At 35.0% G+C, this 20,786-nt stretch overlaps 2 protein-coding genes across 2 annotated transcripts; one reads left to right on the top strand and one right to left on the bottom strand.

Annotated features, from left to right (window-relative positions):
• Positions 1-862: 862 nt before the first annotated feature.
• LOC146940925 (uncharacterized) lies at positions 863-3,799 on the top strand. The gene is made up of 2 exons (XM_085754709.1): positions 863-1,271; positions 2,599-3,799. The coding sequence occupies exons 1-2, from the start codon at positions 962-964 to the stop codon at positions 3,660-3,662; spliced, it is 1,374 nt and encodes a 457-aa protein (XP_085610835.1). The 5' UTR covers positions 863-961; the 3' UTR covers positions 3,663-3,799.
• Positions 3,800-7,776: 3,977 nt separating this feature from the next.
• Positions 7,777-9,310, bottom strand: LOC146940924 (uncharacterized). The gene is made up of 3 exons (XM_085754708.1): positions 9,163-9,310; positions 8,720-8,808; positions 7,777-8,111 (listed from the first exon to the last, which is right to left on the bottom strand). The coding sequence occupies exons 1-3, from the start codon at positions 9,190-9,192 to the stop codon at positions 7,964-7,966; spliced, it is 267 nt and encodes an 88-aa protein (XP_085610834.1). The 5' UTR covers positions 9,193-9,310; the 3' UTR covers positions 7,777-7,963.
• Between the last annotated feature and the right edge of the window lie 11,476 nt (positions 9,311-20,786).

The following is a 20,786-nucleotide window of genomic DNA, read 5'->3' as shown; positions in this document are numbered from 1 at the left end:
ACATAACATATTAATGGTTAAAATCCTTTAACCAACAAATATTGACTTTAGTTTCACACCTAAATAAGCTATCAATACTTGGCTTATAGTGGTAGAAAATAATATTCATAGTCTGCATCATAAATAAAATAATATGTTAAAAGGTATAATACTTTGCCATAAAATAAAATTTTAAAGACGTATGAAAATAAAGAAGTATGAGAATATTTGGTTTAAAGTTGTTGGACTTTAGGAATATTAACATTAATTATTGTAAAAAAAAAAGTCTACAGAAACAATAGATATATACAAACGATTACAAAACATGATAGGAATGAAAAGCAAGCAGAAATATTAGGGATTACGGCATTTTAGAGGGAATTTGTTAGGTTAAATTGATGCGCTGCATTTTAGATGGAATTTGTTAGGTTAAATTGCTGCTAACCTAATACATCATTTTAGAGGGAAATTATTAGGTTAAGTTGCTGCAGACCTAATAAAATTTTAAAAAAGGCAAGAGAATATGAATGAAATTGGTGCGATGCATTTTTTTAGATGGAATTTGTTAGATTAAATAACTGCAAACCTAATAAAACAAATGAGCGGGAAAAAATTAGGTTAAATTGTTGCAGACCTAACAAAGTTAATAAATAAGGAAAAATTAGGTTAAATTGCTGGAGACGTAACAAAATTAATAAATAAGGATAAGTGTAGAAAAAAAAAGGCAAGAGGATAAAATGAAATTGGTGCGATACATTTTTTTAGATGGAATTTGTTAGGATAAATAATTGCAAACCTAATAAGAAAAAATTAGGTTAAGTTGCTGCAGACGTAACAAAATTAATAAATAAGAATTAGCAATAAAAAAAATGAAATAGGGTTAAGTTGTGGTTTTACTGCCCCCACCTTACTCACAAGTCACAAAAGCTTCCGATCTGAATTTAGGATTGCTCGCTTTCTTCAATTTACTTAAGCAGCCTCCATGGCAAACGAACATGGAGTCACACTTCCAGTTCTAAAATCTGGAACCGGGTTTCTCCATGAAGTAAAAGGCTTGTTTCATGGCAAAAGGGAAGAATATGATAAGTTTGTAAAAGACATAGATGATTTCAAGAGATGCATGAATGATCATCATCGAGTCAGACTTCCAGTTCAAGAATTCAAACAAAGGGTGAATGAGGTCCTTAACGGGCATATGTATTTAATTTTGGGATTCAACGACTACATGAGGCATTATCGAATCAGGCTTCCAATTCCAATCCATCATGATCAACAACTAGGTCATAAGACTGGTTAGTAGTTTTTTTTTTTTTTTTTTATGATTATTGTACCTCACATTTGTTGATAATTTTACTATATATTTTATAAATGGGTTTGGTAATTTAGACAAAAAAAAACTATTGTTTACCGTTTGTAATTGTCTATTTGAGACACAAATGTGTTTATAACAAAAGTGAGTTAAAGTATCTGTGACATAAATGCGTTCGTAACAAATGTGTTCATAACAAATAAAAAGGTACGTACTTGCCTACTCAGACTTCATGTTTTTAGGTTGGTCTAATTAGCAAACTCCTTTATATAAATATTTGTGCAACAAACTGATGATTGCTGTTAAAACAAGGAGTCCTTCCCTCTTATAACTTTTACAAGAAAACAAAATCATTAAAATCCAGTTAGGAATTCAGTTAGATTCACAAAGTTTAGTATTCCCCAACATTTATGGTGATGTTGTTGAGGTTGATGTCTGTCCTAAACCCTTGCCATCATCAACCCCACCCTAGGACTCTATTTAGTTTGAATTGGGCTATTGACACCAAACATGCAAATTATGATATTGCCACTCTAATTGGCTCCACAAGGTAAACTATATTTACCTCTACAATTAGGATGTTTGTTGTTGATTGTAATTGTTTTATTTATGAGAATTACATTGTTTAGTTTTCGGCAAATAAAATTTTAGTGAAACAAATCCAAACACAACGCGAACTCGGAATTGGTATAGAAGCCACAAATCCGAAAACACGTGCTAGGTAGCAGCCATGGATCAGAAACAAAACAACACAGATTACAACACCGACAAAGGAACCGATACACCAAAACAAATAGCCCCAGGCAAAGCATAACCCAATACAAACTAAAAACTCAATCCGAGTGCTAAGATGAACCGAGGCACCAGCCAAAACACACCAGAAACAAAACACGAATACTGTCGACCAAAATTGCTACCACTGAACAGAAAATCAGCACAAATCCTGCAGAAAAACTAGCCCTCAGCCGCACAACAGAGAGGCCACCAAAGTAACACAAAAACGCACCAAAATACATCCCTATGAAAGCTATAAAAGTTGCTAATAGCTGCCTAAACCAGAATTGCACCGGATGCTACATTGTTAATTTCCATTTGAGTATGAAAATGGGTATTTATTGTTTGGCATAGTTATGTTGCTGTAAAAGGTGTTTGCTGTGATTTTGAGGTGGGAGTCTGTCTGTGATGGAGTATGGGGTTTTTGGTCTACTTTTATTTACTCCTGTTTTTTTTAAATGGTTTAATGTTTGGTTAGAAAAAAGAGAGCATGTGTTTGTAAATCACCTAACACTGTCATTTGCTGTGATACAAAGGGAAAAAAATGAAGGCAGCAGAGAATTGTGAGCTTCCTTGGGATTTGTTAGATATCATTTCCAGAATGATAGATTTTGATGACCTCTTCCAATTTGGTAGTGTGTGCAAGAATTGGCGGGCATTTCATAAAATTTATTGGAGGAATTTCATGGCATTCCAAGAACCATTACTTGTCCAAAGGTCCCGTGTTAAGAATGGTTTTTCCTTTATCAGCTTATCTCACCAAAAAGTTTATCACTCAAAGATGGCCAATAACTTCGTCATTTTTGCCTATCATGGGTCTTCTAGCAGATATTTGATCATGACAGGGAAAAATAATTCATTTATACTAATTAATCCATTTACAAGAAGAAAGATGGTAATTAATAATTCAGTCTTTAAAGTTGATTACTCCTGTGGTTCTTGCCATGTCTTACTTGCTTTTTACAGAGGCTCAGAGGAATTTGTCTTGGTGGTTTTATGTAGAGGTTCTAACAATTTGCATGTCTATCAATCTCGAAATCTTGGTTGGGTTACTTATTCAACACCACATAGGGTTGTTGATTTTGTTGTTTTGCACAATACCATATATGTTATCACTGACAAGGCCAACATTGGGATACTCAGTTTGAATTCTGCAAATATAAACTTTTTAGATCTGAAGAGTACTCCTAGTGTAACTTATGCTGATTATGCATATGTAAGGTTGGTTAGTTGTGATGAACATCTTTTAGTGCTAAATTTTACGTCCAACATAATGTTTAATCTGTACAAGATAGACTTCTCAACCATGAATTATGTCAAGTTGGAATCTTTGGGTTACATTGCATTATTTCATGCTTCGAAGAAAAAGTACTATGCATTGAACAACCCAAGCATGTGGGGTTATGAAAACAATTCTGTGTGTGTCACCAATAATGTAATTCACAAAATCAGAGTGTATAAAGGGGATGACAATAAAATGCCAGAATTAATTCCACCTTCTGTACTTATCGAACCAACATCCGACTCGGAACAACCCTACTTGTACTTGGACTGGTGTTTTAGACATCTAAACTATGTAGATTATTGTCTTGTTGAGTAGCATGCTTATTATTCTACACTGTGTTTGGACCTTGTTCTTTGTGTTTTTCCTTTTGTTTGCAATCTTGTCATGGTTTGTAGTTTTAATATTGGACAAGTTTTGAGATAGTATAGAGAATTCTATATACCTTTTTCTTACATGTAGTCGTAGCGTTGCTTGTTGTGGATAGTGATAGTACATTGGGGAGAAGCATATCATATGTAGTCGTAGCGTTGCTTGTTGTGGATAGTGATAGTACATTGGGGAGAAGCATATCATGCACCATAAAAGTTTTGAAGATGTTTTTTTGGCGATAGAGCGTATTTTTTTTTTCCGGATTTTATATTTTCCTAAAAAAATTATTAACAATTCCTTTCCCCCTTACCAAGCATTTTGTGCATGGGTCGACTCTTGTGCTATGGGTTGATTTTATAGCATTATTTTGGCTCTAAGGAATATTCTTTTTTAACTTCTTAAATATAAAAAAGATGAAAACCCTTTGAAAAATGAGAAAAATAATCACATCAAATTATTGTTAAGAGTTTATTCAATTTTTAGAAATCATTTAAACACAATTTCAAGGTATAAGTGTTTAACATAAGTTCTAATAACTTATTCTTAACTACATTCAGACCTCCTTAAAAAAAATAAGGTCATCCTAAATACTTAAAAAAAGAATTAATCAATAATTGCAAAGCTACAAGTAGTTGTGTGGTTACATTAACAGACTTTTGTTCCCATTACGTGAGCACCAGATACTTCATAAGATAGATGCAAAGCGAGCTTGGCCATATTTAACAAGACGTGCAAGGATGTTTAATATAACGGAGGAGAATATGGACGCATATTCTGCCTTCCAAATGTTGATAATTGGATTGAAAAGTCGAGTAGCAATCATGTTTAGAAGGCTACTTTGAGGAGGTGAATATGGACGCATATTCTGCCAAGTACGGATCCATGGATATGTCCAAACATTGATATTGTTACCGTCACCAATTTTCCACCTATAGCCAAGACAGAGAGGTATATTGCTCCAAATTCTACTTCGTCTATGTTTGGAATGGCGTTTACTTTTTCAAATTAGCGGCTATAAATCATGTTGAGCTAGAAGCTTAGTTTTCTAGCTTCTTTATTTCCACGGTGGGCATGCTTTGAGATGTGCGTTTGGCTGCCCCACCTCCAAATCAAACAGGTACTTCAAGTGAAATTTGGACTATGACCAATATTAGCATAAAAAAACCTGTTTCTAAGGATATATTTAGCATTGAGAACTTTAGTGAGAAGAGAGGAAAATTTTGTGAGGAGCTTCAATTTTTGCTTAACTAACACAAGATTATAACCTTCAAGATCGCGGAAACTAAGGCCTCCATGATCCTTATAATGTGTCATTGTATCCCATTTTAACCGGTTAATGCAACACCACCGTTTTTCTTCAAACCCCAATAAAAAGAATTCATCACGTGCTTATTTTCCTCTAGAATGGTAGTGGGAAGAAGGAAAACAGTCGTTCAATAAGAATGGATTGCTAGAGCCACTGATTTAATAAGGACTTCTTTACCTACTCGAGAAAGGGATCTAGAATTTTAGTTTTGCATATTCTTCCAAATACGCTCCTTTATCTATATGATTAACTTGAATATGAAACCATAGAGAAAATATTTAAGCTTATGCTTAAATTTTAAACATTTAAAAATTGTTTGTTATTATAATTTAACTAATGGTTTACTTATATTATTATCGAATTATTTTATGTGGTGTCAACCTAATTGAGATGGTTATCCTTGTTTGGCATGTTTACTTTCGCAATGCCAACATTGTTGGGATGACTGGCCTTTTGTGGAGTCTCTAGATTTCTTTGTCGAACAAAAAAAGAAGAAAAAAAATGTTTTTCAATAGCTTTTTTGTGAGCCAAACTGATGAAACACAAGACCTACAAGGACCTAATAAATATAACATGAATGAGAATTATCAAATACTCTTTGAGGGTTGATTGAACTTCCACAAAATAAAATAAAAATATAGAACAAGTTGAGTTAAGCAATTTGATAACAAAAAAGAAAATCAGTGAGTTAAGCAATTACCAGCTCTACATTGGTTGGTATGTTTCCACATATACATGAGTTACACACAATCTTTCTGATATGCATCTTAGAACTTCCTATCCTCATATTATGATTCTCTGTTCTAGCTCTTATCTTTTGAATAATCCAAGTTCTAACTAGGGACGCTTCTCAAAAGTTTATTGAAAAGAAAAAATTATTTGCAAGAGAAGAGAATTTCATGTTCATTGTCTGCTAGGATTATTGAATGAATGTGCTTATTTGTTTTGCAATGAATGCAATTCAATTAAACATATAAGATTGAAAGAAAAATAATCGTCAGAAAATCAAGTATTTCTAGTTAAAGAAAACTGTGAACTTGATCAATTAGAATATTGCCCTACCAACTTTGCATTCCTTTCGACCAATTCAATATCTTCTTATAATATAGTTTTTTCCTTCACAGTTATTAAAAAACTGTGATGCACAAAGTCAAACCAAAAAAATAAAATGTCTTCTAGAGACAGGATACATACTCTCAAATGGTAAGGTGTTCAATCAACAGACCGAGATATGATACCAATTGAAGGTATTAAAAAACACGATAAAATGGATTTAAATTATGTCGACAAATTAAAAAAAATTATTTATTATAAAATGATTATAAAATGGATTTAAGTTTACTTTTCCCCAAAAAAAAGTTTATTTAAACTTTCTAAATGCAATTGATGCCCTGTTTTTCATTTTTTTTAGTATTATTACAATTTTGGATTTTGTGGCGAGCTTCGTGATTGCACCAAGTCAGCCATATTAGTGATTGTTTGATCAAATTTCAATATAGATATTACTTTTAAATATATATGATGAGAGATCAAATTACACTAATTTAATGTTACACCGCTCAGTATCGTTTTACTTGATTCATATTTTTTAAATTTGACCGTTAGATCGTAAGTTTATGTCATATAGATTATCCATGTAAAATTTTATACAAATCTAAAATCATTTGATATGTTTTTGAGAAACATCAAGATTAAGTTAACCAAACTCAAAAGAAAAACGTACTTTTAATGCAATGAATGGAGGCCACCACCAAAAAATGCAATGAATGGAGCACTTGTGTCACAAACTTGACCATCTTTTAATGAAAAATGTAAAATAGTTTTTGAAAACAATTTTGCAAAACCATAATTCCATAAATTCAAAAAGGTTTTTAAGTTTGTAACTTTTGAAAAGTAAAAATATTTTCTAAAAACCATATCAAACAGGTCCTACGTGTTTCAGTTCTGTTTGTTTTGGTAGTTTCTTTACTGATTTGTGATTTCTTTCAAAACAAACACAAGGACTGCGTGATAATCTTGAATCAAAGAGCTGCAGAGGCACAATTTGTTTTTCAATGCTCAAAATGAATTGTATTTGGATTCGCTTCAAGCTCGTCATTCTCACGTCCCTTTTGAAAGTTGAAAGTTTTTCCATAATTTGTATCAGGCAACCTTTGATAAAGAGAAACGCTCTTGAAAGTTAGTTTGTGTTTATTTTGATTCAACGCAACCATAATTTAATTGTATGTTTGGTCTTTTGGATTTATTGATTTTTTTAATTGGACTTCGAGTTTTCAACAAAAGAATTGTATGTTTGGTTTTGTAGTGAGAAAAATTGTATGTTTGTTTGTGCGGTGAGAAAAATTGATTTTGAATGAAATAATTCATTAAAATTGAATATAAAATGATTTTTTTTAAATGATTTTTGTTTAAATATTAGTGTAAAAATGATTCGAACAATAAATAATTTGAATGTAAAAATCAATTTTTTTTTTTTTTTTGGGAAACATGTAAAAATCAACTCTAGAATGAGCCAAAATCAACTTATCACATAGGAACAAAACATGCCAAAATTAATTTTTTTTATCTCTAGAATCAATTTTTAGATCCTCCAAAAATGGAACAAAACAAATTCCAGCTTAGATTGAAAACGGTGTAGATGAAAACTTCGATTGATTAAACAATATGCAAATTCCTTTGATGAAGTATTATTTTGTTCGCAATGCAAGAAAATTCTACCAACTAAATGAAATAAAACTGATGAACACCAACAAATGTAAGTATAAATCTTTATTCACGACACAAATTGAATGTCATCCAACAGCAATTTCCAGACATTAACAAATATCCTTTATCTGAAAAGTCAAATTCCTTTATCCTACTTCTCAATTCGAAATAGCATAAAGCAAAAAATAATCCCAGAAATCAAATTTCAATAACAGAAAATTGGACATTTGTTTGTTTATTTAGGATCAGAGAAGAAGCCGTTGAGGGATGGCATAATCTCAGTGCTCTTGCCACGGACAAACCTCCTTACGAAGTGTTGTGAATATTTCTCCCCCTCGTCATGATTGTCAAGAATTCCTGCAGCTCTGTTCTGTTTGGTTACCCTGAAAACATAATCAAATTCAAAAATTCAATTATAGATCATACATAAAAACCTCAAAACTCAAAACAAACAGATATATATTTCTTGCAACAAGCTACAATTTGAATTTTTAATTTACACATAGATAAGGATCTTTCAGCAAAGTTATAATAATGGATCCGGAAAAACAAAATATCAGTTTATATATAAAATGAAAAATAGATCCAATTGAAAAAGTAATCTGCAGATTTTGAAGAATAATGGCCAGTGTTTAGTTCCACTGCCAAACACCCCCTAAAATCACAATTGACTGGTTTTACCACAAATTAGTCATGTTTGGCATGCATACAAATATTGATTTCAGTACCAATCTAGATTGTATTTATACCTAAAAGTTTATAGGTTTTCGAATAACATAAAATCAATTATCAAATTTTCATTAATGTAAATCATTTCACCTACTTTTTTCCCACAATCAATTTATAAAATCAAAATATGTCACCCAAACATACACATAATTCATCAAAATATATCATATTCAACATTTCAAAAGAGGAACCACTAGATTTGAACAATTTGAATGAATCAAAAAACAAACCAAATAAAAATAATAATGAAAGATCTATATACCTGACTTCAGGATTGGTGGTTATGTTTCTAACAAGTTGCATGACGCAGATCCCAACAGCAGCACCAACTGGGACAAAAAGTGGGTATACCTATTCACATGATACAACACATTTCTCATTTAGATATATCACATCACATATTTGATGTAGTGCAATCACATAAAAAAATATATGTAATCTACAAAACAACAATTTTATCACAAATACATGTTTGAATTGACCATCTATTCGACAAAATCACCAAACCTTAGGTTTACGAGTTTTAGCAAAATCATTGTGTGATTTTGGTACAATTAATCATCAATCCAAACATGTACGAATAGCATATAAAACAAAAATATACTAACAATTCAATTATGTACTTTTGTAAATCAGATCTAACGGTTACACCGATGCGCGGTTCCATCGGTGAAACCGTTACAAAAGGAATGTAAAAATATGTACCTCAGGTCTAATCCATCTGTTAGCAGCCATGATGAGAAGAGAGGAAGAAAATGGAGAGAATAATAACGCTACGAGATGCCCCGCTTCCAAACGAAGCGAATTAACTGAAAACTTATGAAACGAAAAGGAAGCGGAGCAAAATTGTGACGAAAAATTGTGAATGAGAATACGGTTTATATATGGGAACGTGACACGTAAATTATGGGCCAAAACTATATAACGCGAAAAATTAGGGCAGCATGTGTGTAACAAATGTGAAGATTAGGTCAGCAATGTGCGACCCGCCGCCTATTAAAATAGTTGCGTTCAATTTGTGTCAATGAATGTGGTTGGTTACTTGCCTATTTTCTTGCCCTTCAATTTGGGCCATTCTTTCTTCGAATATTCTTTTTAAGAATTTTTTATTGATACTTTTTTCTTTTGGCCAACGTGATATTAGTCCTTCTGGAAAGTACATTTATTTTTAATTTTCTTTTATAAACAGGTCAAAATATTGTTCTCTTTCTTTGATTTCCGTGAAAACCAAGGTGGAACAATCCAACTTGAACACCCAACCAAACGCGTATTAAAATGCTAGCCTAGTCCATCAATTTCTCAATAAAAAAAAAATATTAGTGCCATAGTACGTATAAGGTAATTGTTTGTTTACTATTTAAAAAAAGAAGGTAATTGTTTGTCTCGTAAATAAGGTTAAATACATCTCATTCCTTAAAAAAAAAAAGTTAAAGACATTTCATACTTCCTCTAAAAAAAATAGTGAATAATAAACTTCACCGATAGATGTATTGTACAGTAGAATTTGATTCTTTGGTACAATAATATTTGGTCAAGTTATACCTACTTTACGATTGAATTTCACGTTATCAGAGCTTTACTCTCCTAAAAACCGAAGGGTAAACGCAATATATATATATATATATATATATATATATTAGGGGTAGGATCCGTTGACAATATAGATTTGGTGTAAGTCATTACTTACACCTGGTATCAACGGATTCGTTGACATCAAATCTCAACCATTTGCAATGTGAACAAAAATCACGTAGGTACTCAAAATCCATTTTGGCAAAAATGAAAAACCCTTCCTTCCAACCAAAGACCTTATATCTCACTTGCTTAGTAAAACCCATAACACACGGACAAAATGAGCAAAAGCTCGATAAAACGTTGGTTTGTTTGCTGTAGCATCGATGCAAATAGGTTTCCAATGCTACTAGCCATAACAAAGAAGTTTAAAATAGAAACTTCCTATTGGAAATTGTGTATTCAACACATTGAATCAACAAAAAGTAATTTTTTCTACATAAAAATCATCAATCATTTCTAATATTAAATCCTAACAAAAAGGAAATGCTAACAAGTGCCCTAAAGCTTGTTAAAAAACCTAAATAAGTAAGTTTTATCTTGAGATTGATGCATTCAACATGTTGAAACTTGAAAAGGTAATTTTTTCTACATAAAACCTATCAATTATTTCTATTCTAAGTAAGTTTTATCTTGAGATTGATGCATTCAACACGTTGAAACTTGAAAAGGTAATTTTTTCTACATAAAACCTATCAACTATTTCTATTCTAGAAGAGTTTTTTTAGTTACACCCCAAAAACATCTGGTTACACCCAAATTTAATTAGTATTTTATCGTTATACCAAAGTTGCCCTTTGTCACATATAAATTAACACTTACGTAATCTGGTTTAACTTATAAATTATATATAATTTCAACGTGAACTCAATTTACGTTGGTGTAAGTGAATCTAGTTCACGTAGTAAAATTTTCAAATGCAATCTTCTTTTCAACTTCAATAAACTACCTTGAATTAATGTATGCTATGAATCGATGAATTTGTCTAAATTGTTCTATGATATGTTCCTAGATTTCGTACTGATCCATTCTAAGTGCAACCAAGGTGCAGAAGAAAAATCACTTAAGTAACCAATTCACGTGAATTAACACTTTTCAATTTCTTTTCCATGTTTTTAATTGCCCTAAGTTTTGAATGTGTTGCAGTGATTATGTTTCACGTACGCTACCAAATTTAGGTAAAACCAAAATGAATTGTAAAAGTTTAATTATGTTCAACAGTGAAAATTGAGTGCAATTGTTTTTATTCACGGGATGTAACTAAAAGAAGTCATTCTAGAATCCTTAACAAGTTCCCTTAGAACACTTGTTAGCAAGACCCCAAAAATAATTTATGGGCATCAATATTCCTGAGATAACCCATAAACATGAATCCAAGTGTTAAAATCAATATTCCTAAAGAGTATTGTTCCGTACTAGGGTTAAATCATGGACCTAAGCAAACAGTTTTAGAATACAAGTGTTTAAATTCCCAGAACCTGTAAGAGAATAATGATATATTGAATATTGTAAACTAATGTCCTTGCCGTTCCATTTGTTACAAGAAGATATATATACACAATAAGAATATACATAAACCTACTAAGAGTAGGTGGAAGACATAAACAAATAATGTGGCAGACATAAACCTACTAAGAGTAGGTGGAAGACATAAACAAATAAGAATAGGTGGCATACACCTAATTATTCTATCACACCCCCGCAGTCGAAACGGGAGGTTCACGAACGCTTAGACTGGTTCGAAAATCATCAAAAAGAACACGAGGTAGGCCCTTGGTGAATATGTCAGTAATGTGATGACGAGAGGGAACATGAAGGAGTCGTGCCTGGCCACGAGCGACTTTTTCGCGAACAAAGTGAATGTCCATCTCAATATGTTTTGTGCGCTGATGTTGTACTGGATTACCAGAAAGGTAGATGGCACTAACATTATCACAGTACACCAAAGTTGCCAGAGAAAGTGGGAAGTGAAGCTCCAAGAGAAGGTTGCGAAGCCAACACGATTCAGATACCACATTAGCAACACCCCTGTACTCAGCCTCTGCGCTGGAGCGAGAAAGCGTGGGTTGTCTCTTGGAAGACCAGGAAATGAGGTTGTCACCAAGAAACACACAATAGCCAGAGGTAGAACGGCGGGTGTCAGGACATCCACCCCAATCAGCATCAGTATAGGAGATAAGTTTCTCGATAGGGGATGGATAGAGATGCAAACCATAGTGTAGGGTTCCCTGAACATATCGCAGGATGCGTTTGAGGGAAAGCATGTGGTCAATGCAAGGGGCATGCATGTGAAGACACACCTGTTGGACAGCATAAGAGATGTCAGGTCGAGTGAAAGTAAGATACTGCAAGGCTCTTGCAAGACTTCGATATAGAGTGGGATTGTCATATGATGTGCCGGCGGTGGTACTGAGCTTCTGTTTGGTGTCAACTGGAGTAGCAGAAGGTTTGCACGAGGCCATGCCTGCTTGAGCAATAATATCACTAGCATAAGTACTCTGGCTGAGGAAGAGTCCACCATCATGTCTAGTTACGGCAATGCCCAAGAAGTAACTCAGTGGACCCAAATCCTTCATGGCAAATTCAGATGCAAGGAGTGCCATGATGGATTTTCGAAGATCATGGGAGGAGGTGATGAGGATGATGTCATCTACATAAAGCAAGATGTAAGCCATATCAGAGCCACGTCGGTATATGAAGAGTGAGTGATCTGAAGTGCTATGCTGAAATCCAATGGTGGAGACAAAGTCAGCAAATCGCTGGTACCAGGCACGAGGCGCTTGTTTAAGACCATAAAGTGATTTTCGCAAGCGGCACACATAATCTGGGCGATGAGGATCACGAAAACCTAGTGGCTGATGCATGTAGACTGTCTCCTGAATGTCACCATGTAGAAATGCATTCTGAACATCTAGTTGATGAATAGGCCAGGATTTGGACAGTGCAATGGAGAGAACGGTACGAATCGTCGCCGGTTTTACTACAGGACTGAATGTCTTATCACAATCCACACCTGCAATCTGTGACCTGCCATCACCTACAAGACGAGCCTTGTAATGCTCAAAATTACCATTAGATTTCTTTTTATGACGAAAAATCCACATACAACGAATAATGTTAACATCACAAGGTCGTGGAACCAAATCCCACGTATTATTTCTAATAAGAGCATTAAATTCAGACTGCATTGCGGATTTCCAATTTGGGTCAGATAAAGCTAGTTTAGGGTTTTTGGGAAGTGGTGAGATGGTCGGATCATTAATGGCGACAGAAAGGTTAAAGAGTTTTCTGGGTTTGTGGATACCTTTCATGCTACGGGTGGTCATGGTCCTAGTAGGAGGTGCTGGCGGGGCTGGTGGTGTAGGTGATGGAGAGGTATTAGGTGAATTTGTAGAGGTTGAAGAGGATGTCATTGTAGGAGAAGTATTAGGAGGTTCGGCCATAGTGGGAGATAGATGGTCAGGTGGCGGACTAAGATCGTTACCAGGAAGAGGTTGTAAGGTAGGATTAGTCCACTGGTTGATCATATGTGGGTGTAAGTCATCGGTGAAACATCTATAGTCAGGGTGGGGTGGTGAAGATAGTTTGGAAAAGGGGAATTGGGTCTCTTAGTAGGTTTATGTCTGCCACATTATTTGTTTATGTCTTCCACCTACTCTTAGTAGGTTTATGTATATTCTTATTGTATATATATATATCTTCTTGTAACAAATGGAACGGCAAGGACATTAGTTTACAATATTCAATATATCATTATTCTCTTACATGGTATCAAGAGCTGTTTTCTTTCCAGCGTGATCACATATACACAAACAGCCGCCTGTTCCTTCCTAACATCAGGTTCATACCATTTTCTTGGCTTTTCTCTCTCTGCTGACAAGAACACAGACGTGTTCTTTCTTCTCCCAACAACACTAAAAACTTTCCATACTTCTTCTTATTTTTCGATTCTTCCCCCTTCTTCTCTTTTACTTCTTCTATTCTTTCTTTTCTCAATTTTTGAATTGACAAATCTGTTGTGATTCACGGCTCTGTTACCGAATTAAATTGGCTGTGTTGGATTGTGTTTTCAACACCGTTTCAGATTGTAGTTTTCTGATTCTGTTCAGTCGACGCTACGTCACGTCACTGTACTATTGCCTCCCACCGACAAGATGTCTTCTACTCCTGCCATGTCATCATCCGCCGCTACCTCTTCAACGACATCCGCTACTGCTTCAGCAAAATCTGATTTTCATCCGGCCCTTGTCGTCACCAATATCAAAAATAGCATTCCTTTTGTGCTAGAAATGGAGAAGGATCACTACACCATGTGGGCTGAATTATTTGAGGTTCATGCTCGTGCCCACAAGGTTATTAACCACATCATCCCTCAACCCGGAAAAGAGAAGCCTACTTCAACTGATGCTAGTTTTGAAATGTGGACAATTCTTGATTCAACGGTTCTTCAATGGATTTATTCCACCATCTCCTTCGATCTTCTTACCACCATTATGGAAAAAGGATCCACCGCCATGGCTGCCTGGAAACGTTTAGCTGATATCTTTGAAGACAATCAAAACTCTCGTGCCGTTGCCCTTGAACATGATTTTTCATCAACTCGCATGGAAAATTTTCCTAACGTTTCTGCATATTGTCAGCGTCTCAAGCAACTCTCTGATCAATTGAAGAATGTTGGAGCACCAGTCAGCAATCATCGATTGGTCCTTCAACTGGTGTCCGGACTGTCTGAGCCGTACCGTGGGGTTGCCACCTTGATTCGCCAGAGCAACCCCTTGCCATCATTTTTTCAGGCTCGCTCCATGCTAACCTTAGAAGAATCCGGCTTAGCAAAAATGCACAACACTAGCTCTACCACTGCATTGCACACTGCTGTTCCAAGAGACTTAGATGATTCCTCCCATCAGCGCTCTAATCGCCGTCAGAACAACCGTTCTGGTTCCAATCGTAGCCGCAACAATCAATCTCGCACCGGAGGTCGTGGACAGCGTAGTGGTAGTTCCCGTTCTGATGGTCCGTCCTGGACCCCTCAGCCATGGCAGCAGCCCCAGTATCCACCCTGGTCTCAGTGGGGTTGGACCCCACCTCCTTGGGGTGTGCCTCCTTGTCCGTACCCTACATCTCACTGGACTCGCCCCACCGGTCCCTCCAGGCAACCAAGCATTCTAGGTCAGCGTCCTCAGGCTAACATTGCCACTGCTTCACCAACTCCCACTGACATTGCAGCTGCTATGCATACCATGTCTCTCACTCCTTCGGATACCACATGGTACATGGACACTGGAGCTTCGTCCCATACAGCAGCATCACAAGGTAATCTCTCGTCTTATTCTAACTTGAGTCATTTAAATCAGAAACTGATTGTTGGTAGTGGACAAGGTATTCCAATTCAAGGGTCTGGCCACACAACCTTACCTACATCTCACAAACAGAAACCCTTAAACCTTAACAAAGTTTTACACACACCACAAATTATTAAAAATTTGATTTCTGTGCGACAACTCACAACTGACAATAATGTTTCTGTGTCATTTGACCCTTTTGGTTTCTCTATATTTGATTTTCAGACGGGGATTTCTCTCATGAGATGTAATAGCCTCGGAGATCTCTATCCAGTCACCTCTCCCTCTCACTTTGTTGGTCTTGCTTCTAGTCTTTGGCACAGGCGCCTTGGTCATCCTAGTTCTTCTATTTTGCAATCTCTTCATAAAAATAAATTCATTAGTAATGAAAAATTGAGTACTAAGACTATTTGTAATTCTTGTGTGTTTGGCAAACATGTTAAGTTACCTTTTAATTCATCGAAAAATGTTACTTTAATGCCATTTGATATTTTACACAGTGATTTATGGACATCACCAGTTTTAAGTTCCTCTGGTCATCGGTATTATGTTTTATTCTTGGATGATTATTCTGATTTTTTGTGGACATTTCCTATAAGCAACAAGTCTCAAGTTTTTGAAATGTTCATTTCGCTTTCCAATCAAATTCGCACACAATTTTCTCAAACTGTCAAATGTTTTCAATGTGATAATGGGCGTGAATATAATAATTCACTGTTTCATAAATATTGTGTTGATAATGGTCTTATTTTTCGTTTCTCTTGCCCTCACACATCATCTCAAAATGGCAAGGCGGAACGTAAGATACGCACTATTAACAACATGATTCGCACTCTTCTTGCTCATTCGTCCGTTCCTCCCTCATTTTGGCATCATGCACTTCAAATGGCCACATATCTTCTTAATATCCTCCCTCAAAAGAATCTAGCCAATTACTCTCCAACTCAACTCTTGTACCACCGTGACCCCTCCTACACACATCTTCGTGTCTTTGGTTGTCTTTGTTATCCTTTGTTTCCATCAACTACCATTAATAAACTACAACCACGCTCGACCCCGTGCGTCTTCTTAGGGTATCCCATTAATCACAGAGGTTATAAATGTTTTGATTTGTCGCACAGAAAGATCATTATTTCCCGCCATGTAATTTTTGATGAGACCCAATTCCCCTTTTCCAAACTATCTTCACCACCCCACCCTGACTACAGATGTTTCACCGATGACTTACACCCACATATGATCAACCAGTGGACTAATCCTACCTTACAACCTCTTCCTGGTAACCATCTTAGTCCGCCACCTGACCATCTATCTCCCACTATGGCCGAACCTCCTAATACTTCTCCTACAATGACATCCTCTTCAACCTCTACAAATTCACCTAATACCTCTCCATCACCTACACCACCAGCCCCGCCAGCACCTCCTACTAGGACCATGACCACCCGTAGCATGAAAGGTATCCACAAACCCAGAAAACTCTTTAACCTTTCTGTCGCCATTAATGATCCGACCATCTCACCACTTCCCAAAAACCCTAAACCAGCTTTATCTGACCCAAATTGGAAATCCGCAATGCAGTCTGAATTTAATGCTCTTATTAGAAATAATACGTGGGATTTGGTTCCACGACCTTGTGATGTTAACATTATTCGTTGTATGTGGATTTTTCGTCATAAAAAGAAATCTAATGGTAATTTTGAGCGTTACAAGGCTCGTCTTGTAGGTGATGGCAGGTCACAGATTGCAGGTGTGGATTGTGATGAGACATTCAGTCCTGTAGTAAAATCGGCGACGATTCGTACCGTTCTCTCCATTGCACTGTCCAAATCCTGGCCTATTCATCAACTAGATGTTCAGAATGCATTTCTACATGGTGACATTCAGGAGACAGTCTACATGCATCAGCCACTAGGTTTTCGTGATCCTCATCGCCCAGATTATGTGTGCCGCTTGCGAAAATCACTTTATGGTCTTAAACAAGCGCCTCGTGCCTGGTACCAGCGATTTGCTGACTTTGTCTCCACCATTGGATTTCAGCATAGCACTTCAGATCACTCACTCTTCATATACCGACGTGGCTCTGATATGGCTTACATCTTGCTTTATGTAGATGACATCATCCTCATCACCTCCTCCCATGATCTTCGAAAATCCATCATGGCACTCCTTGCATCTGAATTTGCCATGAAGGATTTGGGTCCACTGAGTTACTTCTTGGGCATTGCCGTAACTAGACATGATGGTGGACTCTTCCTCAGCCAGAGTACTTATGCTAGTGATATTATTGCTCGTGCAGGCATGGCCTCGTGCAAACCTTCTGCTACTCCAGTTGACACCAAACAGAAGCTCAGTACCACCGCCGGCACATCATATGACAATCCCACTCTATATCGAAGTCTTGCAGGAGCCTTGCAGTATCTTACTTTCACTCGACCTGACATCTCTTATGCTGTCCAACAGGTGTGTCTTCACATGCATGCCCCTTGCATTGACCACATGCTTTCCCTCAAACGCATCCTGCGATATGTTCAGGGAACCCTACACTATTGACCACACGCTCTGATACCATGTAAGAGAATAATGATATATTGAATATTGTAAACTAATGTCCTTGCCGTTCCATTTGTTACAAGAAGATATATATATATACAATAAGAATATACATAAACCTACTAAGAGTAGGTGGAAGACATAAACAAATAATGTGGCAGACATAAACCTACTAAGAGTAGGTGGAAGACATAAACAAATAAGAATAGGTGGCATACACCTAATTATTCTATCAGAACCAGTGGATATAAAACTTCAAACATCATCAAGAGACAAAAAAACCATGAAAGATGTGCCACAAAGTAAGCATCAAATTATGGAGAAAGACCCTATGATAAAAAGATGTCATGCAAAAACTTGTATCTACCGTTACATTTGTAGTGATTGATGGAATGATGGAATGGAACAAGTGGTATTGGTTCTCAAGATCCTGTACCAACTTAGGAAATTGGTCAAGATGATCGAGAGAAAAAATTTCATGAGTTAAAGTATCAAGAGTTTGGTGATCAGGAAACAAGCTTGAGAATTATTCATGTTCATGATTAAGTTTCACCCTAGGGTCCAGGAAGACATTTGTTTGCTTCAACAATTATGGGGTGATGTAAATGATAAAGGTACATGTAAGGTTTGTTGTGGTTTCAAAAGAAGACATAGAAGCCAATTTTACTAAATACTTTCCAAGACTGAGAAAAATAATAATTGAAGATCCAACAATCCACAAGAATCGACGGCGGTTATAACACTCGTTCGAAGGACGTTTCCATTTTTTAGCTCTCTTTAATTATTAATTTTTGGTTTCATTGGATTATGGTTTAGGTAGTTTGGTCAAACATTTTTACGGACTAAAAGCTACTTTAAAATAAAGATAAAGGGTCCGTTGGTTCAACGAAGGGGAGGGGTTTTAATGGAGGGGAGGGAAAGGGAGGGAATGGAAGGGGAGATATTTCAATTAAATATATGTTTGGTTCAAATGATGGGAGGGAAGGGGAGGGGAGGGATTTTAATCAAATATATGTTTGGTTCACAAGGGGATGTGAGGGATTTTAAAACTAAATTACTTTTTTATCCCTCTAATATTAAATAGTATCACGATTTTTAAATTATTCACTTCATAAAAAATTAAACATGAAAACTCAGTAGCCGAAAACTCCATAAATAATCATACACAAAACTTCTGACAAGATATTGGGTATTCATAAATATTAGAGCACCGATTTATAAAATAATCTAGGAAAATATAAAAATATTTATAAAAATATTATTGTTAGAACTGATTTATAAAAAATCCAGCATAAAATTTGTTGATAATGTTTTAATATATAATACAATTAAAAAATATTAAATAAAAAAATGAGAACAACGTTAGTACAAAAAAAAAAGAATTCTCGTAAAGAAAATATTAGAAGAGAAGAATATGTGGTTCTACTTAAAAAAAAGGATGATATAGGCACGTTAAGAAAAAAGGGTAATAAGCAATATATTGAAAACACTTAAATTTTTAATAAGGACGATTTTGTTATTTAAAAATAAATATGAGGATAATTATGTCAATGTAATTAAAATTGCATTAACTCATTTATCTTTCCCTCCCCTCCCCTCCAAAAAATTCCAATTTGAAGGGGAGCAATAAATGAGCTTATGAGGAATTTTGCTCCCCTTGCTCTCCCTCCCCTCCCCTTCTAAAAATTGAACCAAACACAACAAATTTAAAATATTCCCTCCCCTCCCCTCCCCTCCCTATCAAAACCTCCGAACCAAACGGATCCAAGGGGTTCGTTTGTTACGGATTAAAATAAAAGTGATTTTCACATAAAATCATTTAGAGATTGAGCTCGTTTGTTATAGCTTTTTTAAGAAAAAAATCACTTATTTTAAAAAAATAATCACTTTTAAGAGTATTGTATCCGTTTGTTACAGATTTAAAAAAAAAATCAGAATCTAAAAATAATCTAAAAACAGCTTCAAATGAGAAGCTGTTAGGAGCAACTTAAAATAAAATAGATTTTTTTTAGAGGAGAGGGAAAATATAATTTAAAAGATTGAACTAATTTTGTAACAAAAAATCACTTTTATATAGTTGTATCCAACCAAACTAGATTATTTGTTTAAAAAAATGATTTTTATTGTAGTAAACAAACGCAAATCCAAACAAACTAGATTATTTGTTTAAAAAAATGTTTTTTATTACAGAAACAAACGCAAAATAGATTCTGATTTGTCATATAATCTCTAAATTATTTTATATCAAAATCACTTTTATTTTAATCTGTAACAAACGGACCCTATATTTTAGAGATTTTATGAAAAATCAGAATCTAATTTGTGTTTGTTTACCACGATAAAAATCACTTTTTTTAAACAAATAATTTGATTTGTTTGGATACAACTATATAAAAGGGATTTTTTGTTACAAAATTAGCTCAATCTTTTAAACCATATTTTCTCTCTCCTCTAAAAAAAAATCTATTTTTTGAGAAGCTGCTCTTAACAGCTTCTCATTTGAAGCTATTTTTAGATTATTTTTAGACTTTGATTTTTTTTTAAAAAGTTGTAACAAACGGATGCAAAACATTTAAAAGTGATTAATTTTTTTAAAAAAAGTGATTTTTCCCTTAAAAAAGCTATAACAAACGGGCTCAAAATAAAACTATTTAAGAAAGAAGCTAAAGTTGTTTGTTTTCTTTATTTTTATTTTTTTAGTTTTAAAGCTATTTTTAAGTTAAAAGTTGTTTGGCAACATATTGTACAAAACTTTGAATTTATTATTTTTTTAGTGGTGTTCGGGGTTCGAACCCCGGACCTTGCATATATTTATGCATTGTCCCTATCAACTAAGTTAATCTCACGATGACAAAGCTTTGA

Source organism: Medicago sativa, chromosome 3 (genome assembly GCF_051527215.1).
Source record: "Medicago sativa cultivar Bolivia chromosome 3, Bolivia_mono, whole genome shotgun sequence".
NCBI lineage: Eukaryota > Viridiplantae > Streptophyta > Magnoliopsida > Fabales > Fabaceae > Medicago > Medicago sativa.
The sequence above is the reverse complement of the archived record's forward strand: the minus strand, read 5'-3'. Positions and strand labels throughout refer to the sequence as shown.

Excerpts from the sequence above, each read along its gene's own strand:
- LOC146940924 (XM_085754708.1), bottom strand. The coding sequence starts at position 9,192 with ATGGCTGCTAACAGATGGATTAGACCTGAG. Across the intron at positions 8,809-9,162 it reads ACAGATGGATTAGACCTGAG|GTATACCCACTTTTTGTCCC; the intron begins GTACATATTTTT and ends TCATGTGAATAG. Across the intron at positions 8,112-8,719 it reads ACCACCAATCCTGAAGTCAG|GGTAACCAAACAGAACAGAG; the intron begins GTATATAGATCT and ends TTATGTTTTCAG.
- LOC146940925 (XM_085754709.1), top strand. The coding sequence starts at position 962 with ATGGCAAACGAACATGGAGTCACACTTCCAGTTCTAAAATCTGGAACC. Across the intron at positions 1,272-2,598 it reads ACAACTAGGTCATAAGACTG|GGAAAAAAATGAAGGCAGCA; the intron begins GTTAGTAGTTTT and ends TGTGATACAAAG.